Consider the following 25754-nt stretch of genomic DNA (forward strand, 5'->3'; position numbering starts at 1 on the left):
GAGAGGATCATTGATTGGCTGCCTCCTGCAGGCCCCCTACTGGGGGCTGAGTCTGCAACCCAGGCATGTGCCCTGACCGGAAATTGAAACAGTGACCCCCTGGTTCCTGGTTTGATGCCCAACCACTGAGCCACACCCGGCTGGGCAATTTTCTTTCTTTTTGCATCTCTGCCTGGCACTTCTGTCTTCCTTTTCTCACCCTCCCATTTCACCCTTTCTCTGTGTGGTTAACTCTCTCCTTTTTCTCTCCTTCCGCCTCCTCCCTTCACACCTTCACCTCTTTTCCCTGGTTCTCCTGGTCAGTGCCAGGGGTAGGTGATCAGGACTGAATTCCGAACCAGATTGCCTTTTCCTGGCCCTCAAAGGGCACCCTGGGAAAAGCAGTGAGCCCATGAGAAGTGGCTGGAGGGGACTCTATACATCTCTTTCTTTTAAGTGAAGCAGATGAGAACGCTTCTTTTGCTCCCTAGGACCAAACTGTGGCCCCCAAATCCCTTTCTTCTAACACCCACGTTCCCTTTGTCTCTGGGAAGCAGCAGGGCAGGCGTCCCACATTCCACTGTACCACCAAATAAAGAGGCAGCTTTTGTTATTTCTGTGAGCTTCCGGAAGGTTTAGGGGAGCTGCCCTAGAAAACAGCAGGGACTCTCCCAGGAGAAGGGAGATCAAGCCAAAAGAAGAGTATAAATGGAGAAAAAAGGAAGTCCAGGAAGCAGGCCTGGAGAGGACAGAGAAAAGGAGGGAGGCCGGGGGAGAGATGTAAGCAAAGGTAGATCCAGGAGAAGTAGACAGTTCACGGGGGAGGGGGAGGAGAGAAATGGAGATGTGTTGCACAGGGCAGCGTGTGAGCAGTGGTCTCAGAGCACCTAGATTCTTGGGCTCAGCTCTGCCGCGAAACCAGCTTGGTGCTCTTGGGCAAGTCACTTTTATCTTTCTGACACTTGTTTCTTTATTTGTAAAAAGGGGCTAATTTATTTGTTTCTCAACCATTTCTGGAGTGCCTGTAGACCTGGAGGACCAGCTATGAACAAGACAGAGTAGATCCCTGCCCTAGTGAAGATGCATTCTAATAAGGAGAGGCAGAAAATAAACAACACATGTTCAAGTGGCAAGATGCTATGAATACAGTGTAACAGTAGGATGGAGATGGGGTGAAAAGGGAGTTTATTTTTGGTAGGGTAGTTAGGAAAATCCTCTTTGAGAAGGTGACATTTGAACTAAGACCTGAATAATGAGAAAGATCTGAGGAAAAGCAGTTGGGCAGAAGGAATAGCAACTGCAAAAGCGCAGAGGCAAGAATGAGCTTCCTGTGTTTGGAGGACAGTACAAAGGCCATTGTGGCTGTACCAGAGGGCATGTGGAGGACCCTGGTAAGAGAGTTATGACAGGCAGGCAGAGGCCAGCTTACAAAGGAAGGGCCTTGTAGGCCAGCTGAGAGGTTTGGCTTTTATCCTAAGTATAGCAGAAAGGTGTGGGAGGGTCTTAGCCAGGGCTGGGCTGATATACTGCTTTACATTAAAAAAAGAAAAAAGAAAAAAAAGCACTTTAGCCCTAGCTGGTGTGGTTCAGTCGTTTGAGCATTTTCCCAGTGCGCCTGAAGGTTGCAGGTTTGATGCCCGGTCAGGGCACGTGCCCAGATTGCCAGTTGAATCCTTTGTTGGGGTATGTGCAAGAGGCAACCGATTGATGTTTCTCTCTCATATTTCTGTTTTTCTTTCTCTCCCCCTCTCCCTTCCTCTCTCTCTCAAAATCAATAAAATATTTTTTTAATTACATTTTTCTTTTTTTTTAAAAAAAAAAGAACACTTTGTCCACTGTGTGGAAATTGGATGGAGGGAACAGAGTCAAAACAGTGAGTTTGGTCAGTAAGTTTTTGCAATAGTCCAGTCAGGAGGTGGTGATTACTGGGATTAGAGTAATAGAAATATAGATGATTCACAATAGATATTGAAGGTCAAGCCCTCAGGATTTGTGATGAATTGGAAGGGGGATCAGAGATGACTGTTGGTTGGTGGTGTTATTTATTGGGATGGGAAGATGTGTGTGTGTGTGGGGGGGGGGGGGGGTTAGGGGAAGCATTTAAGACATGTTTTCTACTTGTTGAGTTTGAAATGGGTAATGACATCCAAGTAAATATGTTGAATTGAATATATGAATCTAGAACCAGGGGAGAAATCAGAGATAAATTTGGGAGTCATTAGCATATAGATGACATTCAAGTCTATGGCAGAGCACCATGAAATCTCATGGAGCTCCTGGAAGGGAAGGAAAAGGGTCCAGTCCCAGGGTTACTCCAGTATTTAAAGGCCCAGTATAGAAGGAGAAATGAGCAAAAAGGGACTGAGGTAGGAGGAACTACTGGAGCCTTTCCTGACCTGAAAGCCAAGAGCAGAAAGTGCTTCGAGGAGATAACAACTGTGTCAAAAAGTTGCTTAGTCAAGGAAGATGGCCATTTAATTTTGCAAGATGGAGGGCTTTGAGCTATTTTATCAAAGATAGAACCTGATTGGGTTGGGACTGAAGAGGGAAGGGGAGGTGACATGGAGAAGGTGAGTACAGAGAATTCCAGCCGTCATGTTTTGAAGAGAGGCAGAGAAATAAAGGAATGAGACATAAAATCAGGGGAGAGTGTTTGGGGGATATTTTATTTGTATTTCTTAGCTAGGACACACTAGATCATGTTTTTATGATGAAGGAAAGGGTCCAGTACAGCATGAAAGGCCTTTGCTTAGATAAGGGACATTCCTTTCAAATAAGGAAGCCAGAGTCTCAGTAGAGAGACAGGTAGGCAACAACGTGGGAGAATAAAGTTCTAGAGCAGTTTTGCTCAGTGGGACTGTTTCTGGTGTTAGATCTCAGCCAAGAGGGGAAGGGGTGGGGGGCGGTGGCCGGAGGTCTGGTGCAGGCGCCCCGGTCTCCTCCCGCGGGAACTAACAGACCGTCCTTGCGCACGCGCGTTGCCCGTTTCCGCCGAGAGGGGGCGCGCGCGGGCTCAGAGGTAGCTGGTGTTGGGAGGCCGTTCGGCCGCCACAGCCCCTCGGGGGCCGGGACCGGCCGGAGTCGGGAGGCCCCCCAGGGAGACCGCCTAAAAGGGGGGCCGGCGAGATGGAGGCCATAACCAGTAAGTGACCACCGACATCTCTGTGCCGCAGCCCGGACGCCCAGACGCTTGGCTCGCCCCCAACAGCCCCAGCCCCGCTGCCCGCCGGCGCCCGGCTCTTCCAACCGCTGTGGCCTTGCTGCTCCGGCCAGGGCCCGCCCCAGCCGGACCCGCCCCGCCCAGCTTCTGGATAAGCCCCTCCCTCAGGCCGGCAAGCCCCGCCCCTCGGGCCTTAGCGGGTCCTGCCCCTAATGAAGAGGTTTTTCAGGTGCGGGGAGACCGTCCTCGGTTCCCCCTGGACTGGAGCATGTCATGTTTGCGGGGCTAGACTCCAGAAGAGAATCTACGGGAGATTTGGGCCCAAGCATCAAGGGCACAGTAGGGAAGTGGAGGTTGGTCAGCCTCCGCAGAAGTCCACCCCAGGCCGGAGGGCCTTTATCCTAATGGCCAGTTGACATGTATGTCTGTCTCCCCCACTAGATTCTAAGCTTCTGGGTAAGCTCCTCCCTCGGGCCTACAGGACCCGCCCCTGTGCTGTTCAACCGTGGATAGAGCAAGGAATTTGTTCTTTCAAACTGGAAGGAGGTCAGAGAATCTCAGTGGAGAGAAGCTTGGGTGTGGCACAGAGGTGATGACCAATTAATACTTGAATAGACCAAGAAGAGGAGGCCGCTGGGGTCATTCTAGGGAAGGAACGACTGGCAAAAGATGTGCACATGTGAGCTTGGGAGAGTGGGAATAGGGCAGGAGACCGTTCCTCCTGCCCCTGAGACACCCTGCCCATTCAGCATTTATGTCTGCAGTATGTCTCCCATTTTTCTTCTCGTAGTACTCAGTAAACGTTTGTTCAGTAGATGACCCTCTGCCTCATTTATGCACGAATACAGCAAATACTTATCAAGCTGCATTACGCCAGGTACTATGACAAATCCTGGAGCTCTAATGATGAGCAAAACAGACGTGTTCCCTGCCTTCATGAAGCTGATAGTCAAGGAAGTAGGAGAGCAAGGTTTTACACACACACTCTCTCACACACACACACACACACACACACACACACGCTGCAAAACTACAAGGTGCTTTGAGAACATCTGATAGAGGGCTTGCTTAGTTTTTTTGAGGAGGTGGGGGAGAGAGGCTAGGGAAAGTTGAAATCTGGTGAATAGAATGAGCAGAGGACAGGGCAAGGGATAAGGGCAGTGTAACTTGCAGTGTTTGTGGGAAGGTCCTGACCCTCCCAACCCAGTCCTCATTAATTCCATAATCCTGGCTCCCAAATTTTGAATTTGTTATTGGTATCAATGCCTTTTACTCTCTCTCCACGTTTAGGTTCTCCTAATCCCAGATTATCCATGTCCAACAACCCTGAGATGTGCCACAGATACTGAGAGCTCTGACACATTTCTTTTGTAAATTAAAAGCTGTTATAAAATAGAGGCCTGTTGTGAAAATTCAAACAGCACCAATGTAGAAAGTAAAAGTCCCCATCATATGCTATCTCGTACTTCAGAAGGAACTGCTCTTTATGGCTGGCACACAGATCTTTCCAGACCTCTTTCTATGTCTTTGTATATTTGTGTTATATATTGTACATACAATTGTTTTTTTAAAAATATATTTTATTGATTTTTTACAGAGAGGAAGGGAGAGGGATAGAGAGTTAGAAACATCGATGAGGGAGAAACATCGATCAGCTGCCTCCTGCACACCCCCTACTGGGGATGTGCCCGCAACCAAGGTACATGCCCTTGACCAGAATCGAACCTGGGACCCTTCAGTCCGCAGGCCGACACTCTATCCACTGAGCCAAACCGATTAGGGCCATACAATTGGGTTTTTTTGCAAAAATAAGGTAGTACAATATATTTTATAGCTGATTTTCCTTTCTAGTTAGTGTGTATGGAAACCTTTTCATGCCTTTTCTATAAATCTGCCATTTTCTTTTTAATGGCTGCTGATATTCTATTTAACCATCACTAATTTAAACAATCTCTTATCAATCAACATGTAGGTTATTTTCCCATGTTTGGTTATCATGTAATGAACCTACATTTGAATTTCAGCTATGAACTCTAAATAGATATTATTTTAGGGCCAGTACTTAACCACAGGCAGTTCATGGGGATTCTGAAGTTCTAATTTCTAAGCTCCCAGACTGAATACATGAGAATAGCCTGTGTAGATTTTTTTAGCCAGGGAATTTTTAACATATATATATATATTTCAGAGATGAAGGGAAAAGAGGGAAGGAGATAGAAACATCAGCACAGTGGAAATAAATGCCTGTGTGCATTTACTGAGCCCATTTCCCCACTGGGGAATTGAGCCCTCAACCCAGGCGTGTGCCCTGACTGGTAATGGAACTGTGACCTCCTGGTTCATAGGTCAGTGCTCAACCACTGTACCATACTGGCCGGACTAGCCAGGGAATTTTTGAAACGACTCAGGACATAAGAAAAATATTGTAAGTTATGTTTGGCCTTTAATTCTTAGGCGATTCCTTAGAAACACTAATAATACTTTCTTTTTGTTTTCATCCTTACCCGAGGAGTGAGGATTTTTTTTCCCGTTGATTTTTAGAGAGACTGGAAGGGAGAGGGGAGGAGGAGGAGAGAGAGAGAAACATTGATATGAGAGAGACACATCAATTAGTTTCCTCCCACACTCGCCCCCGATGACCGGGTGCAGGGATCATACCTACCCTTGACTGGGAATCGAACGCTCGGCGCTCTGGTGCACAGGCCGATGCTCTAACCACTGAGAACACTGGCCAGGGCACTGATAATACCTTTTGTTTTCAATAGCCTAAGTTGTTGCTTTTGGTGCCAAGCCTCAAAAATCTACTTTTCTACTACCTTACTACATAGATTCACTCTCTGCTCCCTTCTTAGGTATTCTCTCTATTTCATACCAGATGAAACTATACTTCTCTGATGGGGTAGAGTCTAGGTTGTCAGGGGTTTCTAGATAAGAAAGTGCCTCCCTTTACCTTTGTGCCTCTAGAGCAGCCGTGGGCAAACTACGGCCCGATCCGGCCAGTTTGAAATGAATAAAACTAAAAAAAAAAAAAAAACGTACCCTTTTATGTAATGATGTTTACTTTGAATTTATATTAGTTCACACAAACACTCCATCCATGCTTTTGTTCCGGCCCTCCGGTCCAGTTTAAGAACCCATTGTGGCCCTCGAGTCAAAAAGTTTACCCACCCCTGCTCTAGAGTCTAGATTAGAACGTGGTAGATTAATTCACTTCTCCTCTTGACCGTCCTAACCTTTGGGTTTTTTTGCAGGTGAGTTGCGGAATCTACGGGAGGAGATTTCCCTGTTAGAGCGTGAGAAAGAATGTGAACTTAAGGAAATAGAACGGGAGTTGCATTTGGCCCATGCGGAGATCAAGAATCTGCGACAAGCCGCAGATGATTCTGCGACTGAACATGAGAGTGACATAGCATCCCTGCAGGAGGACCTCTGCCGGATGCAAAGTGAACTTGATGAATTGGAGCGTGTTCGGAACGAGTATGAGCTGGAGATCACCTCCCTCCGTGCAGAAATGGAAATGAAGACCTCTGACTCATCTAATAGTTATACTCCCTCAGATTACTCTGAGCTGCAAGGTATGAGAGTGCAAGCCCTTCTCCTGGTCTGTCAGTAAAGTCAAGCGGAGGGAGATAGTGTGCAAGAAGATGTTGGAAGGTGGTCTTAGATAAAGAATTGGGAAACTCTAGAAAAAACCTCCAGGTTGAATTCAAGACTATAAAGGGAGAAAAACTTACCCAGAGTCCCACAGCCAGTCCATCATGGTGTGAGATATAGCACCATGGAGATGTGCCCGGGGAACTCTTTCTCAGAGAGCCATCTGGTGTTTGTCGATGTGACTCGGCTGAAGCCCTTCCTGGGGAGGACAGTTCTAGGTGGGAGTACGGGGCGCCACCCTGGGAAACACTTCCTGCTGCTCCGGCATCATGGCGCTTTGCCTGGACTGCTTTCTGGGGTTCAGGGGGCGGGGAGAGGGGGTCCTCCAGTCCTGCTCCCAGACCCTGAGATGCTAATTGTTAGGCTCCTTTAGCCCTCCCCAGAGTAGAAGCTTTGGGGGCAAAAAGTCAGAGCACAAGCTGGAGACGAAGGGAGGTTATTTCTAATAAAACACGATGTACTCAGAAGCTCAGAGCTCAAAAGCTTTCAGACAGTGAGTCTCCCAGCTAGTTGCTAGGAGGCATGACATCAGAAAGTTTGCCTTTATTCTGAGGCTAGATTGATGATCTGGGTATAAGGGAGGCCTTATATTAGGCCAGGTCAAGCAGAGGCAAATCAATAAGGAATCAAAGAAGTGCAAGGTTTCCCAGCTGTAACAAGCCTCTCAGAAGAGCCTTTGGTTTGGTGATGCTGGGAGAGGCAGACAGCCCAGTGGGAAGGCCCGGGCTGGACTTACACCGACTTCAGTTCAGCATCTCAGCTCCACTGAGTAACAGAGTGAACTTAGTCTCATAATGATCTCTCTGAACCCCTGCTTCCATTTATATAAAAAGTGGTTAATAAAAAGAGGAGCTATTCAGTCGTCAGCTAGATGAGATCCTGAAACAGGAAAAGGACTTGAGGGAAAATGGAGATAAATATGAATAAAGTATAGAGTTTAGTTCATATACCAACCTTGATTTCTTAGTCATGACAAATGGACCCATTGTCCGATATTAATAGTAGGGAAACTAGATGAGAACTCTTCCAGGGAATTCTGCATTCTTTGCAACTTTTCTATAAGTCTAAAACTATTCTAAAATTTAAGGTTTATTTAGAAAAGAAAATTTACAGGGCTATTCTGGGGATTAAATGAAATGCCCAACATGTTGAAAGCACTCACATACTAACTAAAACCAAGGCTGAAACCATCAAGTCTATTGTTTAACACCCGGTTGGTTTTCATTAAAGATTAGTTTCCTTCCTTCCTTCTGTGGTAATTTGCAGTATTTCAAGGACTTTGCTACATAGATCAGGACTTCTGATTAGAATAAACATTAGAAGTAAATTTCAGGGAGTTGAAGCTGACAGTAGTTAAGACACTTTTTAAATATCAGTAGAATTAATATTCTAAGAGAAATGATTTTTTTTTAATTCTCACCTGAGGGTTTTTTCCATTGATTTTTAGAGAGAGTGGAAGAGAAAGGGAAAGAGAGAAATGTCAACGTGAGAGAAACATCAATTGGTTGCCTCCTGCATGGGCTCTGGCCAGGGCCCAGGCCAGGGAGGAGCCTGCAACCAAGGTACGGGCCCTTGACCAGAATCGAGCCTGGGACCCTTCGATTCGCAGGCTGACGCTCTATCCACTGAGCCATATTGGCTAGGGCAAGAAATAATTCTTAATCATGAAGAAACAAAACAGATATGGGTATGTATCATAGCAGCATTGAGGGTGATATGTGGGTCTGGTTGGGATGTGTCCTTCTGATAGCAGATAAAAGATCATTAGGAAGAATTCTTGACCACATGCAGGCCAGAGTATTTGGTGTGGTGATAAAGGAAGTTAAAGGACCTTCAGGATGCCTGGATTGTCTCCGAAAGGCCAAGACTGGCAGTGTGACACCTGGCAGTTCACATCTCCCAGTGTTTTGTACTGAAAGTGAGGTAATCAAACAGTTCAATGGAAACTTAATTTTAAAAATTTTTTATTAATTTCAGAGAGGAAGGGAGAGGGAAAGAGAGATAGAAACATCAATAATAAGAGAGAATTATTGATCAGCTGCCTCCTGCATGTCCCCTACTGGGGATTGAGCCTGCAACCCAGGCATATGTCCTGATCGGGAATCGAACCGTGACCTCCTGGTTCATAGGTTAATGCTCAACCACGGAGCCATGTAAACTGGTCTCAATGGAAACTTTAAATACAAAAAAAAAAAAAAAAAAAAAAAAAAACGCCAAGCAATTAAACCGTCACAGCCTAGCCATTTTGGCTTAGTGGGTAGAGTGTCAGCCTGAGGATGGAAGGGTCCCTGGTTCGATTCCGGTCAAGGGCACGTATCTTGGTTGCAGGCTCCTCCTCGGCCTGGGCCCTGGTCAGGGCTTGTGCAGGAGGCAACCAATCGATGTGTTGCTCTCACATAGATATTTCTCTCTGTCTTTCCCTCTCTCTTGCACTCTCTCTAAAAATCAGTGGAAAAATATCCTTGGGTGAGGATTTTTAAAAAATTAAAAAAACAAACCGTCAGTCCCAAAATCTCAAGACCGTCTTGGTTGGGGTTTTGAAGGGGCACACGGGACAAATCTGGGAAGATGAGAAGAAGGGCAGCTCTTGAAAGAGCACAGGGAGCCTTTGCAGGGTGGACTTCTCTGGGCCCTGTCTTCGAAGCCTCTGCATGTGATATCTCTTCGGTCTCTAGAAAAAGGAGCTGAGCAGCCTTCTGCTACCAGGTTCCCAGGCAGGAAAACGGGGGGCTGGTCATCAGTGCTTCCTCCCTAGGACCTCACCTCTCCCTCATCTTGTCCTCCGCAGAGGAATTGCAGCAGCTGCGGGAACGCTACCGCTTTCTGAATGAGGAGTACCGGGTCCTGCAGGAGAGCAACAGCAGCCTCTCAGGGCAGCTGGCAGACCTGGAGAGTGAGAGGTACAGCGGGAGGCGAGCGGGACCCTGGAGGACTGGGCTTCTCCCCGAGTAGAACTGCTGCTGAAGGCAGACGCCAGGCTCTCGCACGTCCCTCTCCTCCGGGAGATCTGGTCTTTCCCGTGGTGTCCAAAGGATATGGACACCGCCTAGAAGAGGCATGGGGACCCACCTCAGTGTCTAGGACTAGAGTTGACTGACTTCAGAAGTTTAGTTTTCTTCTATTCGGGGCTTTAGGGGCTGGTTTGCCGTGCCCTACAGTAGCTCAGAAGTGATCCCTTTGTTGTCCACATGGACTTGATTCAGTCTGATGTCCTCTATCTTGGAGCTGACTTGACATCAGAGCCAGCCACAAGCTCAACTGGGCTGGCACGCTTAGGGTCTCCCAGAGACAAACAGCTTTGAAGATTGAGGTGCTGGGGGCGTTGTGCCCTTCTAAGTGTGTTGTTTTGAGAGAGAAATCACAATAAGAGGCTCCTTACCATTTTTTGCCTAAAACAAAGACATCAGGACCAAGCACAGTTGGCAGGTGATTCTAGGCAGAGTTCTCTCCCAAACATGGCTCTGGGGTTCTGGATTGCAGGACACGAAGAGCAACAGGAAAGTGGCTGGAGTCCCAATCGCTAAGGAGTTTGATGTCAACAGAGTGTCAGACTGTAGAAATGGATTTCCTAGAACCTCATCCGGAAACCCATTTGTTGCGACAGCAGCTGCTGGGAGCCGAGGAACAGATATGTGACATGCAGAGCAAGGTAGGGGGGTGCAGGCCCTTTTCGTTGTCCCTCTTGTCCTGGCCTGTGTGAGAAACATCTCCTTAGACCAGGGGTGGGCAAACTTTTTGACTCGAGGGCCACAATGGGTTCTTAAACGGGACCGGAGGGCCGGAACAAAAGCATGGATGGAGTGTTTGTGTGAACTAATATAAATTCAAAGTAAACATCATTACATAAAAGGGTACGGTCTTTTTTTTTTTTTTTTTAGTTTTATTCATTTCAAACGGGCCGGATCCGGCCCGCGGGCCGTAGTTGGCCCACGGCTGCCTTAGACACAGGACAGAGTTGACGAAGGCGGCGTGCACTATGGCAGGAGATAGTACTCTGGGGTCTCGCTTGCCTGATGTAGTAAGCCGCCTTCCTGTTTCGCTTCCCACAGTGTAAGGAATTGAGCTGTGAGTTGCAAGAACTACATCTTCATCGCCAGACCAGTGAGGAGGAGCAGAGGCGGCTGCAGAGGGAGCTCAAGTGCGCACAGAACGAGGTGCTTCGGTGTCAGACTTCCCAACACGCCGCCCAGGTAAACACTGCCAGGAAGGGAGTTGGGGGAGGGCAGAAGGGCCTCCATGGAGTCGCCGCTTCCTTCCAGGAGGATGAACGCAGAGCAGGGCTGTGCTCTGCTGACTCTTGCCCCGCCACCAGGGGTAGAGTCTATCCCAGACCAATTGGAGCGGCCACCTAGCCTTGCATCCCAGAAATGGTAGTCGTCACTGAGTGTCTGCCTCAGAGAAGAAACCAGACCAGAGGCCCGCGGGAGCTCCTCAAGATGTCTGCACCCGGAAAAGCGCCAGGCTGGTCTGGAGAGGGGCCTGCTGTTTCTTGAGAGTAACGGTTCCACCCGCATCCTTCCCACCACAGAACGAGGAGCTGAAGAACAGGCTCTGTGCCCTGCAGCACAAGTACGATGTTAGCCAGGACGAGCAGACTGAGCTCTTGAAGGAGCAACTCCAACTTCAGGCTGAGCTCCGGCAGCTCAAAGTCACGAAACCCACATTTACAGAGAGCCAAAGTGAGAAGGTAACAGCAGCCAGAGGTGAGGGGCAGCTTAGGTGCCAGGAGGTTTTGGGAAGGTGGATACGAGTGGAGAGTTAAAATAACTCCGGCCGCCTAGGAGCCAGGAGGTTTTGGGAAGGTGGATACGAGTGGAGTGTTAAAATAACTCCGGCCGCCACCTGTGAGCACCGCAGGTGAACTCAGCCGCCCCAGCACTGTGTTAGATGAGAGGACAGCCAGTGAGTGGAGGGTAGGGAGGAGTCTGAGAGTGACGCGGGCAGAAGAGTGAGTGGGTTGAGGGTCCCGGGGGTACTGTCCAAAGGCCCCTCCACCGTAGGAGTTACGGTGCCGGCTGCATAGGCTGCAGCTCCAGTACGAGAACCTCTCGTGTGAGAAGGATCACCTGCTGGACGTGCAGCAGCAGCTGCGGGAGGACCTGCGGTACCAGGAGGCCGAGGTGCAGCGCCTCAGGGACATCGAGGGCTATTTCCAAGAGAGCAATGAGAAGGTAAAAGCAGCTCCAGGTGAGGGAGAAGGTGGCCAGGCCGAGCTGCCGTGCGAGGACGGTGCAGAGGAGGAGCGGGGGTGGCAGGAGGTCTGTGGAGGAGCCGTGGGTGAGGGCGGCCAAGCGTTGCCCAGTAGGAAGGTGCTCTCAGCTTCCTTTGATTTTGAATCAGGAAACCAGCCTGTAAAAATGAACCCCTTTCCTTTCACCACGCCCCCGATGGAAGCCCAGAGGTCTCTGCGTAGAGCCTGTTAGGGCCTTATCCATCTCAGGAGCCTCAGTGGGATGGAATTGGGACTGGAAAGGACAGGTAGTACTCCCTGTGTCACTGCCTGAGAGGAGAGAGTGCAGCCGCTGCTCCGGGTGATGGCGGGCTGCCTCCCTGCCCCAGAACGCAGAGATGCAGTCCCAGCTGCAGGAGATGAAGCAGCTGTACGAGAACAGCCAGGAGGAGCTGGAGCGGCGGAAGCACATGTACGATCGGCTGGAGCAGGACTTCCTGCTCTGCCAGCATGAGCTGGTACAGCTCAGGACCACCCAGTCCATGCCGGAGGTCAAGAGAGAGTGTGCTAACAAGGTAATTGTGGTGCAGACAGGTGGGATCTCCTGGGCACTTCCTCTGGAGAAAGGAGGTTAGGGCGAAAGAGGAAGTCATCCATCCACCCAAGGGCGGGATGGGCTCTTGCCCATAGTTAGGAGACTAAGTACAGCTGAGTCCCATCACGGCGGAGTCCAGCGAGGCCGGGAGTCGAGGCAGAGCCCCATGCTGTTAACTTTTAAAACAGTTCTCCGTGACCTGAGCCACAGCTTACTAGGATCCGTGTATCTGGATCCAGTCTGAACACTGGAATGCTTGCACATAATTCCATTTGTAGTGGTATCTTGTCATTTGTGGAGAAATACACATAGGCCCGCATATGTCACTTTTATCGTTAGAACTAGAAAGAGGAGGTCTCATTTTTTGAGGCAGATTGCAAATGCTCTTGTCAGATGGCATGGTCTTGTGCCCAGAACACTGCTTGGCTTTAGAAGGGCCGTGGCTTCAGAGTAGTTAAGTCCTCTGAACCTGACTCTTACTCTCTTTAAATTGAACAGAATACTACTCTTACCCACTTCCTTTCAGTAACAGATCCTGTAGTGATAAATAAAGCCTTCCTTACTCATTCTCTCTCTATCATAGTGTGTAAAATGCAAGTCACTATCAGTTACCCTGTGTTGAGCGCTTTCAGGATCGCTGCTAGGAAGTGGAAGGGTGTTGAAGCATGACAGAGAACAGGCCCAAGATTCTCTAAAAGTAGTGGAACAAGTCACATTCAGCCAAAAAGCTCATTAGCTCCTGCCACCTCCAACAGCAGGCTGTGTCCCCAGGGAAAGGCCCTCAGGAGACACAGAATTGGGGAGGTTATTTGTGTCACCACCACAGTCCACCTGCCTTTCTATTCCCAGGCTCACATTCCCCCTCCCCCAATTCCCACTAAACTTAGGAGTGAGGGCATCTGTGCCTCCTCCCCTAAGGAAAGGAACCGTATGCTGGCACACGGGGCCAGCTTTTCCTCTGATTATAAAACAGCGTTGCGATTAGTCCGATATTAGAAGATTTAGGTTTTTGGAATCATAGGATGATTTCGTTTTCTTAACCCAAATTCAGCAATAGCACATACTTTTTAAAAGATTTTAAAAGATGATTACGAAAACAAAAATAGGGGGTGGGGGATTAGGGAGAAATGAAGTCTTTATTGGTAAGGAGCATATTTAGGAATAAAAGCAGATTGAGGGTAATGAGAGTGATAGGGGCTAGAATCCCCAGCAGGGTGAGAAAATGGCATCTACCAAAGGAAAGGGCCAGAGGAAAGGGAGGCGGTGGAGAATGAAAGGGGGGTGGGGGGTGGATAACACTCCCGCTAAGAATGCTCTCAGAAGGGACTAATAGAAAAATTTCAGGCACCGCCAAACAGCCAGCCCAAGCAGCCTGCTGGCATTCCTCACTCGGCATCTAAAACTGGGCGCAGTGTGGCTTGGGATGATCAGTACAGGGTGGGCAACCCTGGTGAATCGGAAGAGGCAGGAGGACACAGAAATGCTCTGCTAGCCACACCAGCAGAGAACTGCCTTAGGAGTAACCACCCCGCCCCACCCCGCCCCGCCCACAGTGTGATGCACTGCTGTCCAGACTGACAGAATTGCAGGAAAAGTACAAGGCCAGCCAGAAGGAGATGGGGCAGCTGCAAATGGAGCAGTGCGAACTCCTGGAGGACCAGAGGAGGTTGCAGGAGGAGCAGGGCCAGCTGCAAGAAGAGCTGCACAGGCTCACGTTCCCGATACCCAAATCTGGTCTCCTCCAGAAGGTAAAGGCAGCCAGCAAGTGGCTGCTCACTATGAAGTGGCTTTGAGAAGCTTCCCAGGTGTGACTGTACTTGAGAAAAAGGAAAGGTGGGGATTAAGATTTTTCTTTCCTTAACCAACCACTCCTTACTTTCTCACCAATTTCAAACCAAAGCATTCAATATAGCTGATTAGGGATTTACTTTTTTTTTTCTCTCTCTCCTCACCTGAGGATATGTTGTTTTTTTATTGATTGAAGAGAGAGAGAGAAAGAGAAACACCGATCGGCTGCCTCCTAGATGCGCCCAAACTGAGGATTGAACCCGCAAGCCGGGTGCCCTGACCGAGAATCAAACCTGCCACTTTCCAGTGTAAGGGATGATGTTCCAACCAACTGAACCACACCGGCCAGTGCTTGGGTTTTATATTTAAAATACATCTTATGCTCTGGGATCTGTCCTGCATTTTATATGTAGGTATTTAATCTGTCTGGAGAAAATATACTTGAAAGTACTTTGTAAACTACAAAATGCATCCAAACACAAGAGGTCAGTTCTACTCAACTGGCAGATCTCCACAGGACTCCCCCGTCCCGGATGGGGAAACTGCAGAGCCAATCAGGGATGCCTAAGGGGAGGGAGGGTCTCCAGCAGAGGGCTTTGCTGGTGACCACCACAGTCCCTGCCCCTTCCTTCCACTCTACCTCGCAGAGTTTCGAGCTACTTACAAAGTTACAAGACCTGTATGAACTACAGCTCCTCTACCAAAGCATGCAGGAAGAGCAGAAACAGCTGATACACAATCAAGAAAGTGTGTTAAACGAACAATTAGAGCTGCACAAAGAGCTGCATGTTTTCAAAGACTCCCATTTCCAGGAAGTGTTGGAGAATCCAGAAGGTTCCAAATCACTTAAGTCCTCAAAATATGTCCAAGACAAGGTAACCATAGCTAGAGGCAGGGGAACGGTTCTGGGGACAGGAGGGGAAGGGGCTGCACAGAAGGGACAGTGTTAGGAAGGCCTGTGAGGCCAGGAGTCAGGATGAGACTAAAGCCCTGACCTGCCCCAGCCATGACTGCCCATGGGCTGGCTCCTGGGGATGAGCCTTCAGATACGGCCTGAGGACCCACCACGTGCATGCCCAGCCGCCGTCCTGGGAGCACTTAGAACTGGGACGACCCGGAAGTCTGTGATTGCCTGATAATTTGCCTCAATCCCTTTAGCATCTCGTTTTCCACATGTATAATATCATTTCAGTGTTTGGATTGCTTGGGACTGACTAAAGGTGTCATCCTTTTCTCATGAGATGGTTGATAATTGAGAAGTACACTTTTCAGTGATAAAATCTATAACCTTTTGGTGTTCTATACGAGGCCAGTATGGGGCCATTCCTTTCCAAAGGAAGCGTCCTCGCATGGAGAGTTCTTGGTACTGACCATACTGTTTTCATCGCAACATTGGCCAGAACAGCAGCCAGGTCAGGGGGGTCAGACACCAGCAAGGTGTCTCTGAGGGCTCACTGGTGGAGATTTCCATTTAAATCTTTGAGGTTTAGGGGGTGAATTTGGCCTGAGGGCTCAGTGAGAGCAAGGAGGAGCAGATAGACTGTTCCAATTTGGGCAAAATGAAATAATTCAGATATTAGCCTGGACAGGGAGATCCAGGGGACAGCAGGAGTCCAAACTGAGATTTGGTCAGATTCCAGGGCCATCAGATTTCAGCCCAGATAACACAGAGACCAGGAACCAGGTATGAAATGTTTCCTCAATCAGATCTCATCCTGGGCATCAGTAGCCAAGAAGCCAGGCCCAGAGGGCCTGGGAAACATTCTCAGAGTCCAGATTCAGAATTGGGGCAGGAGGGGCAGGGACTCGGTGAGACCTTGATCCCCTCTTCTGAGGAATGCTCACATTCCAGGTCAAGCTGGTTATAGAGCTAGAGGTGGGAACTGAGTCCAAAGGCCAGGATGATGGTACACCTGACTGAGAAGAAGGCAGGTGTTCTCGAGCCCCCCTCAGCACTGCTCCAAGGAGAGAGGGATGAGTGCAGAAACAACAGAATCGGGAACCCGGAAACACTGGAGTATCTTTCCTGGGGACATTTTCCCCATGAGCAAGACACTGACCCATGCCAGTACCCGTAGGCTAAGTTGGCGGCCTAGGCTGTCCTGAGACTGGAGTGAAGGTGTGCAGTTCTCTAAAGTGTGCTCAGACCTCTGCGCCAGGAGGGGTGCAGCTCGGACTGCAGTGCTAGAGTAACGATGTGTCTCCCACCCACTCCCGGCAGTCCAAGACGATCGCCTCCCACATGCAGACTCTGCAGGACCTGTACGAGGCCAGCCAGACCGAGCAGGAGCTGCAGCAGCAGGAGCATGGCCGGCTCCTAGAGGAGCGGAAGAGGCTGCAGGCCGACTTGCAGCTCTGCCTGGAGGAAATGCAGTTGCTCCAAGCCCGGTCCCCTTCTATAAAAAGAAGCCTGGAGTCCTACAAGAAGAGTTATGGTAGCAGCATTGACTGCAGCGAGGGCCTCGGGAGCCCCCAGAGCAGTGAGGAGAACTTTCTCAAGAGCTATGATAGCGAAACCAGCACCAGTGAGACCTACCTGAAGAGTTACCGCACCAGCAGCAGCAGCAGCGTCGTCACCGTTAAGAAGACCAGCGGCTCGGACACCTGTTATAATAAGAGTTATGTCAGCAGCACTGACGACGAGCCTGCTGAGCCGGAAGATCTAGAGGTAAAAGTAGCCAGCTGGCACACAGGCAGGGAGAGAAGGCTCTGATCTTATTAAGGAAGGGCCTAGCAGAGCGGGGCGGAGGGCAGGGGCTCCCCAGGGTGCCGTCATTCCTCCCCGCCCTCCACAGAGCTTTGATGACATGGTTGCCGAGGTGCTGGTCAAGCTGCAGGGAGTGCAGGCCATGTACCAGCTCAGCCAGGAGGAGCACAGCCTGCTGCAGGAGCGGATGGGGATGCTCGTAGACCAGCAGAAGGAGCTGAAGGAAGAGCTGTGTGCCTGTGAAAAGGAGTTCAAGGAGTGCTGCGAGGGCCTTGAGAAGCCTGTTGCCTCCCCCTGTGACAAGAATGAGGTAACTGCTCTCAGGGAGGCAGGGGTTCTTGGAGGAGTCCCTAGAGCCGAGGAGGTCGGAGCCATTTCAGAGAGGCTGAGGAGAGAGGGACGGGCTCGCTGCGGCTCTGTGTAGTTGCCGCCTTCCTGGTCAGACGGACACAGAGGGCACTGAGGTCCAGGAGGCCGGCAGGCTGCTGCGTCATGATGGGCATTTCTCAGGCACCCACCGTGCTGGACTGTGCTGGATTTACTGACCTTCAAGACTCGGAATTGTTTTTCCCCTCTACCACTTCTGTTCTCTTGTTTGCACTATTCCCCAGAGCGCTTCTGTCCAGTTGTATTTTTTCACCTGCCAATGTTCTTTAGTTAGTTTGTAAGCACCTCAGGGACAGGGCCTGAGGGACCCCGCCTCCTCCTGGATCTGTCCTAATGCCAAGAAGAGTGCCCTGCATCCCCTGGCAATGGGACAGAAGGTGTTGTCTCTGAGCAAGAGCAGCCCGCAGTCCAGCAGGGTCGCGGGGGATGCAGGGGAGAGGGTCAGAGAGCAGACTCCTGGCCCTTGGTTGGCTAGTGTCAGTGCCTACCAAGGAGACCCTGCTGTGCTGCCAGAAGTCAGGGAAGACAGACCGGAGGTTAGGGAGCAGGATTGGAATTGCCGCTCTTTCCATGGCGAAGTGCAGGTGCCCAGGTGCACTCCCAGGTGTCCCACACAGTTCCTTTGGTGATTGTACCAGTAGAGAGTTTGGGTGAAGTAGGAGTTCCCATCAAAAGTCATAATGGAATAAAGTCCGAGGTTCAGGAGGGGTAGCCCTATAGTTTATTCTCCAGCCAGGTCACAGTAAAAATATTTAAATCACCTTTTGGTCATGTTAGATGTAACCCATCAGGTGCCTCCAGTGAGGGAAGAGTTCTTTGTAAAGCTGCTTTAGAGGCTCATTTCCCACAGTTTGAGGTTTTCTTTCTGTTTTAATAACTTGTCCCGTGTCATTAACTGGGGCTGAGATTTGAACCCAGGCAGCCTGGTTCCAGAGCCCACAGTCTCTGCCATGATATTCTGCCGCTAACTTCCCCACGTGCTCCCGCAGGGACAGTTCTGAGCCAGCGACCCCGGCAGGGCCCAGGTGGACTGCGTAGGCCAGGCTGTGGGTAACTGGCTCCACTGCCCACAGATCAAAGAGCTGCAGGCCAAGCTGCGGGAGCTGCAGCTGCAGTACCAGGCCAGCATGGACGAGCAGGGCCGGCTTTTGGCAGAGCAGGAGCAGTTGGAGGGGCAGCTGCAGTGCTGCCAGGAAGAGCTTCGCCAGCTCAAAGAGAAGCGGTCGTCCTCTGTTACCAACGGCAAGAATGCCAATAAGAACGTGAATAAGAATGCCAGTGGGGTTAAAATTAAAAAGGCGTCCAAGGCAAGCCTGGGGAGTTCTGAGAGCAGGCAGGTGAGTAGTAACCTATGTAGCCAGAAGCAGAAAGGTAGATAAGATCCTGGGAAGAAAAATCACCTCCCACCATTCTGACCAAGTGAAGTATTAGTAGAGAGGTTTCTGGGGTCTCTAAGGTATTTAGAGCAGATCCATCATGGTGCCCGTTTGATGTGCTCCCTTTTCCTGCGAAATTAAGGGGAGAGTAGCGTGCAGACCACTCGTGTGGAGGTACAGCCAGCCCCAAAGGACCACAGCGGCCTCAGTTAACCCAGCCCACTCTCCTGGGGCCCCTGTGCTTCCTGGGTCACATGCTCAAGAGAAGAACCAAATGGATGAAAAGAGAGCAATTTATTCAGAGTAGTTGTACACACATCAGTGAAAGAGGAGTGGGTAAAATAGGAGTCACTGTGCAGGGGTAGGAAGAGCAGGCCAGGTGAGAGCTCAAGAATCTTTCGCGCTGGCAGCTGTCTAATGGCTGGTGGCCGGATAGACGGACGGTCTAGAGAGGCTGGGAGTGACTGCCCTCCACGCTGAGGGGAGGGATCTTGGCAGGTAACAGCATCCCCCATCCTGCCCCACCTCCGCCCGCAGAATGTGGACGTAGTGCTGTACTACAAGGCCAGCAACCCAGATGCAGTTAATCTACCAAAAGAGGAGAAGGATAAAATGGAGGAGAAAAATGGAGAAGAACCAAAGGAGGAGGCCTGGGATGAACTAGTTTGTGAGCCCCCAGCTCCCATAGAAATGGAGCCCACAGAAGATGGGGAGGAGGGATTTGAAGAGTGCCCAGACCAGGAGAGTAAGGAAGAAGACAAGCAAGATGAGGACAACAACCCTTGCCCTGAAACGTCGGAGGAAAACTCCCTCAAAATTTCTGAGAGCAGAAAGGTAACCGCCGCCAAAGGCTGGATCGTGTGGGAAACGGGTCCTTGGGCTCAGATGCCCCTGTGTTCAGGGTGACCCAGCGTAGGACGGACTTCTACAGGAGTAGAGGCCAGTGAGCTCTGAGGCAGGGCACTCAGGGAAAGCGGAGGTGGAGATGGGATTGGAGAGAATGGTCTCTCTGTGGGAAATGGCAGCTTAAACCAATTTGCTGCGGATCTGTATTGCAAAGACCACCTTTGCTGGGAACCAGGGTGGGGTTACTGGAATTCTATCTCTTCATTTATGTGGAAGCATGTTACTTATGTCCGAGGGTGCTCCCCCTGCCTCAGGGCATTAGTGCACTAGGGATGCTGACAGTGCAAGGCCTTCCATCAGCAGGACAGTCATTCCGTCCCCATTTCCCATGGTGCCCTTTAAGTTTGACCTTTGCCGTTAGGAGAGAGTGGCGGGCTGGTGTCACCCACTGGGCTCTGTATATTATAAGGTGTGAGGGTGGGGGCCTGGAGTGATCAAAAGTGACAGAATATTTCACTCTGGAGACCAAACAGTTCCCTAACCCTTTAGTTGCTGGATCTTAAGAGGTTGGAGTGGGAGTATCCTGAGTCATTTCCCAACAAAATAGAAAAGTATTTCTGTATGTTAATAACTAGTTCATCTGTACAGGTGTGTACCCGCTGAACTCCTGCCCTGGTTGAGGTTAACTGGGGGCTCTGGCTCCCTGAAGAGTTTGAGTACTTCCTGAATAAGTCCAGGTTTTTCTGTCCCTCGAAACACAGGGGAAGAAAACGAGTCTCTTGTGGTGGGGTGCCCCGTCCACTGGAAGGCTCTCTGGGATTTTCTGACAGGCCAGCCTGCAGCACGCACGGCTGAGGACCCAGCATACAGTCCTTGTTTCCGGGGTAGCCCGTTGCTGAGGATGGGCAGTGGGAGAACTGCAGCCTCTATCCTGGTGTGGGTGTCGTATTTCTTTGAATTCATGGCATTCCACCAGGTGCTGGTTTAGAGCCTCAGAGATTTCCTGGCCTTGGGTGCCATATTTCTCAATGCCAGACCTGATATTTTCAAAGTCAAGCACTTGCTGTGGAGGTGGCCCTTTGGCCCAGGGGGTCCTGTTTCTTTCGCAGGCAGCTCTGTTGGCATCTGTGTTATCGCCTGCAAACCAGTTTGTCTCTGGAAGATGGTTGCCGGCAAAGAACTGGTCCTTCTCCATTTGCTGGCTTGTTTTAATGCATTTTGTCTCACAACCACAGCATTACACTCCTAGGGGATGCGAGGGACCAGAGCCCAGAACACTTAGAGAGTTGGTGGAAAACAGCCAGAACAAGGGGCTGACAAAGGGACAGGTGGCCTGTCAAGAGACGGGCTCTTCCTAGGGTGACAAAGTATACATCCTTCTCATCTGGAGAGCCAGCTTTCCGCCTTGGAGCTTCACTTTTCCACAGTCACTGACCCGCAGGAAAGGTCAGGGCGCAGAGCACCCACTTGGCTGGTTTGAGAGGGAAATGAAGCCGGGAAGCTGGACTCACCACCTGGTTGACACCTATCCGTATTGAACCTTCTGGAGGCTGCCGGTGGGAAGAACCAGGCCGGGTAGCAGAGAAGACACCCTGCTGCTCTCCCTGACCAGTTATTTAATCTCTTGATCTCTCTCTCTCTCTCTCTCTCTCTTCCCTTTGTTTTCTCATCTTCGTTATCTGTTGAATTCATGTGTTTATGTCTTTTTATGCCACCTTTCTTTCCCCTCCTGTCTCTTCTCGCGCTTCTTTCTCGTTTGATATGTTGCAGCCATCCCCTGCCCCCAACCCCCCCATCTTCTCCTTGCCTCTTGTAGGCCTGGTGATCATATCGGCTTTGCTCTGGTGCTGGTGGGCCGAGACGTCGTCCTAACACAGGTACTGGTATTGTGTCTTCTTCGAGGGATTAAGGGAGGGTGCCCTGGCCTCCCCTCTTTTGCTTTTCTCTCAGCGGCTTGCTTCTTGCTTTTGGAAATCTGTGACTTCTTGGAGCATGTCTTTGTAACACGTAGGGAGTCGGATGCCCACTGTGGACATGGTTTGAGCTTCTGTCTTCTGGGAAAAGTTTTGATGATCTCAGCACTGTTGCTACTTCCAAAGCTGCCCAACTACCTCTGATGAGCTGATGTCTGTCTGTAAGGCTGGCCTGGGTGCTCTTTGTTAAGCCCCAGAGCCAAGCACTCACTGTTGTAACTGCCCAGGCTGGCAAGAGAGAGGAGGTCTGAAGAGCTGTGACTCCTGTAGGGTCATGTGTACAAGGGTAGCCTCAATTCATCCTTCAACCTTGGTAAAAATGGAACTGAAACTCCTACCATATTATATACTTTCTACTGAGAAGTTCTCTGATTTGGGGCTTTTGGTCTTCAGAAAAGTCAAAATAGGAATGCCAGGGATTTTTTCCAGTTCTCTCTGTGGGGGCCAAATTCTTTCTCAGCTGGGCTTTCTGGAGAGAATGTGGTCCTATATTGGTGAAAAGTTTCCACCAACCAGAGATGCCAGTGTCTCAGGGAACCAAGGCTGGTATATTCTGGTTACCTTTCAGTTGGCCAGTCCATGTAATCTGGTACCAACAGGATACCAAATTCAGGAGGCAGAATGTGGCCCAAGGTAAAAACCCTAGGGTTCCCCCTGCCTTCGAGAACCATAAACTCTTCTCAACCTGTTTTAGCTCCTTTCTTATGCTCCCCCTGCTCTCTCTCACCCTCCTTCTCACTTCTCAGTTAGTGGAGTGTAGTTGGCTTAATGCATAGGTTCAGAGTGGCAGCTAAAGCATTTGTTGGTAGCTTTTATCACCATTTCCTTTTTTCTCTTTCCTCCCCACCTCCTCACTCTTCCCCCTCTTAAGCTCTTCTCCTTTTAGGAATTGCACTTACACCCCACAGACAGTCTTCAACTCCTTTAGTGACAAGTCTCTCCCTGTACCCGTTCTTCCCCTATATATGCCTCGATTTCTAAGTCCCTGGGATGAGGCCCAGAGCATTCAGCTATAACCTTTCTCCAGCTCAAACTCAGCCTGGCCCAAGCAGAGTGAGAGGAAGGAACTCCTGGTTTAGGGTCCTCTCAGGGGAGCTTGTTGTGCCCAGAGCCTGCTGCACCAAATATGCAGCTCCCCAACCAGGAATCGAGGTAGCACAGGTACAACCTGCCTGACAAAGTGGTCAGAGAACTTGGTTGCGTCTGTTTGTGCTTCTTGCAGCTTGGTCCCAGGGGGCAAAATGCATAATCTGAATGTTCGTTTCTTCAAATGTAAGCAAAAGATGGATGATAAAACCTCTGCCTTCCCCACTGAGGATCAGTTGAGTTCATATATGTAAAAGTACTTCACCATGATAAAACACCACATAAATAAAAAGAACATACACTTATATAATACTACGTACCACGGCTGTCCTAATCACTGTATCTATAGTTACTCATTTAAATCTTAGAACAACGCTATTATTAATTTGGCATGTGATAAAACTAAGACACAGAGAGGCGTAGTTATAGAGCCAGGAAATTGTGAATCAGATTCTAAGGACTTAACATTAGCAACAGATAAAATTCCAATCCTGATTTCCCTTATCTCCTCGTTTTGAGCCATTTTCCTTGGTTGCTTCCAGGTAATTAGGAAGATACCATACTTCTCTTTATGCAGCCTCCGATCGCATTGTTAATCTACTTCATGTACTATAAAACCCCTTTGCATGTTGCATATGCTAAGTGACGTTCCCCCACCCCCTATTCTCTACCTGCAGTTGATTTTTGTGGATTCAAGACAGAAATTTTCATTTATCCCTATTAGAGATAATCCACTGATCTAACCTGTGGAGTTTGTTTTGTTTTCTCTAATCTCAACTCTGGTTTCAAAATATTTCCTTTCCCTACCAGCTTGTCATCCTCCAGGGACAAGCCCTCCCTCATATTCTCATTCACGTCACAGGTGAGGGCTGAGCCTCTCGAATGTCATCTCACCAGGCTTTTATCCAGCTCATTGGTCACATAACAAATGGTCACACAACAAGCCGTGCTGTCATCCTGTTCACTTCCTTCCTGTTCTCTCCAAAGATATCATGGAAAACCTTGTCAAACACCTTGATCAAGTCCAGAACATGATTTTCTTGATCTGTGGATTTATTTTATTTTTTAAATTGGATTTATTGGGGTGACATTGCCTAATAAAAGTACACAGGCGTCAGGGGTACGATTTGTCTGTGGATCTGAGAATTTAGTGACCCAGTCTGAAAGGAAAGCCTGACATGACTTACCCCTTTGTGATACTCGAACCAGCCCTTTACTCAGCCAGCCTGGAATCTTGCCTGTGCCTGGTATAAAGGACGCCAGTGCCCATGCATGGGTTCAGCACTTTGCACCCTTAAAAGCCCCAGACTGGCATTTTTAGCAATGCACATTAGGATGTAAGCATCTGAGCATGTCAGTGTTTTTCCTAGCTCCCTTTATGAATTACTCCGTATTCCCACCTCCAACATTGTTTTGCTTCTCACTTCATATCTTATGTTCTTTTTAGTAGCTGTTTTTACAAGTATACCAGTAGGCGGTTTTCTTTGCTCTTTATAGTTGGCTTAAAATCCTCTTTTTAGGTTCGTTATTCTCTGAGCAAATGCATTCTTAGCATTGATGGGCTATATTCGCCCTTTCCTAAAACTGTATTTCTGTTATGCCATAGCTTGCGACTTAAAACTCAAATTCTGGCTTTCAAGTCATACAGTAAAAAAGTAATAAAATTAGGAGCTACTTCCCCGAGTGTGTATTTTCTTATTCAGGATGTCAGGTTCCCTAAATGAATCAGCAGGATTTGCTGTGGTCAGCAGGGTCTGGCAGCCTCCCAGAGCCAGTGACCAGCTTCCTTGAATTTCCTTGAGCCACCATCGTTCTCCACTAAGGTTTTGGCTGCCTAGAACCTCACATTTGCCCACACTCCATGGTGTACTTTCTTCATTTCCTCTCAGTCTTCATATCCTCTTGACTCTGAGTTCATGCTCCAGGAACTAATGAGGTGCAGCTGCTTTTCTTAAAGGCCCACATTTACCCGCATATTTTTGCCATGGTAGCCAACCTCCCTCATTACAACCATTTGGATACTCTAAAGTCTGGCTCCTGAACTTGCTCCTACGCACAGGAACTGGTATTCTCATCCCATGGGGCATGCAAACAGGCAGTCACCTTAGGTGGGACACTCAGGGTCGTTCAGGTGTCTAGTGGTGCCAGGACTCAGACCACATGGTCTCCAGCAGTTATCCAGGAGGTAAGGGGGAGTGGGCCATGGTGGTCCTGAGGTGTCTCCAGCACCAGTAGGCAGGGGATGTCTGGCTTAGGGAAGGGTTCAGGGGGCTGGGCACTCACCATTTGTCTTTGGTCCCCACAGAACATGCTTGGGATGTGGAAGCCTATGGTGTTCTTGGCTCTTGCAGCTGTGGCTCTGTATGTGTTACCCAACCTGCGACAGCAGGAGGCAGAGTTCTGCCTCTTGGAGTGATGGCAGACCTGACCTGGGCCAGCCATGGGGGCAGATCCCCAATGGCTACTACCCTCGGCTTTGGGCAGGACACACTGTGCCGGAGCCCCACCCATCCACATGTCGCAGTGTCCCCATCTTTTTAGCCTCAGTCACTCAGGCTGAAAAGGCTGCTGGCACCCATCTCCTGCCTTGTGTAAGATCCTAGGTTCCTTGTAATTAAATGTCAACCTAACTACATGAGACTGTGTGGCTTCTGATTTGTTAAATACCTCACAACACAACCAGAACAGAGCTGTTTCCCTTAAACCAGGCAGCTCACATAAGGGTCTGACTCCTAAATATGATTTCTCACCCTAGAAATGACCTCAGAAATAAAGCTGGCTCCTGTGCTGCCAACCAAATCACAGATGGATTGGTCTGTACATATCAACACACTCTCACGGAGGTCATCTGAGCATAGAGAAATGGAGTGAACTGGGTACTTTGTGTGAGGGGGGCCCGGTGACCTGCCCTTAGGTTCTGTGCCCACACCCAGCTATTCGAGAAGAGTGCCCTGAGAAGATCTGCCTGTGAGCCTTCGTGGCTTAGTCCTATGACTTCTCAAGGGGTTTGCTCTTAGAGAAAACTATTAACCA

General features: G+C 49.4%; 1 protein-coding gene across 5 annotated transcripts in view; it reads left to right on the forward strand.

Annotated features, from left to right (window-relative positions):
* Nucleotides 1–25356, forward strand: part of CCDC136 (coiled-coil domain containing 136) — a 29499-nt gene extending 4143 nt beyond the window's left edge. For 4 of the 5 annotated variants that reach the window (XM_081101907.1, XM_081101908.1, XM_081101906.1 and 1 more), the window contains exons 5-10: nucleotides 6391–6714; nucleotides 9582–9693; nucleotides 10274–10442; nucleotides 10843–10983; nucleotides 21433–21539; nucleotides 25027–25356. In XM_081101907.1, coding sequence (XP_080958033.1) covers nucleotides 6391–6714; nucleotides 9582–9693; nucleotides 10274–10442; nucleotides 10843–10983; nucleotides 21433–21534 — 848 coding nt within the window. In that variant the 3' untranslated portion in view covers nucleotides 21535–21539; nucleotides 25027–25356. Of the gene's footprint in view, nucleotides 1–6390; nucleotides 6715–9581; nucleotides 9694–10273; nucleotides 10443–10842; nucleotides 10984–11321; nucleotides 11481–11793; nucleotides 11965–12352; nucleotides 12539–14111; nucleotides 14307–14993; nucleotides 15222–16567; nucleotides 17015–17141; nucleotides 17364–18513; nucleotides 18778–19353; nucleotides 19651–21432; nucleotides 21540–25026 lie in introns of all 5 variants that reach the window. The other variant, XM_081101909.1, reaches the window with a different exon arrangement.
* The last annotated feature ends 398 nt before the right edge of the window (nucleotides 25357–25754 follow it).

The sequence above is a fragment of the Myotis nattereri genome (genome assembly GCF_964212035.1).
Source record: "Myotis nattereri genome assembly, chromosome: 11".
NCBI classification, from domain to species: Eukaryota; Metazoa; Chordata; class Mammalia; order Chiroptera; family Vespertilionidae; genus Myotis; species Myotis nattereri.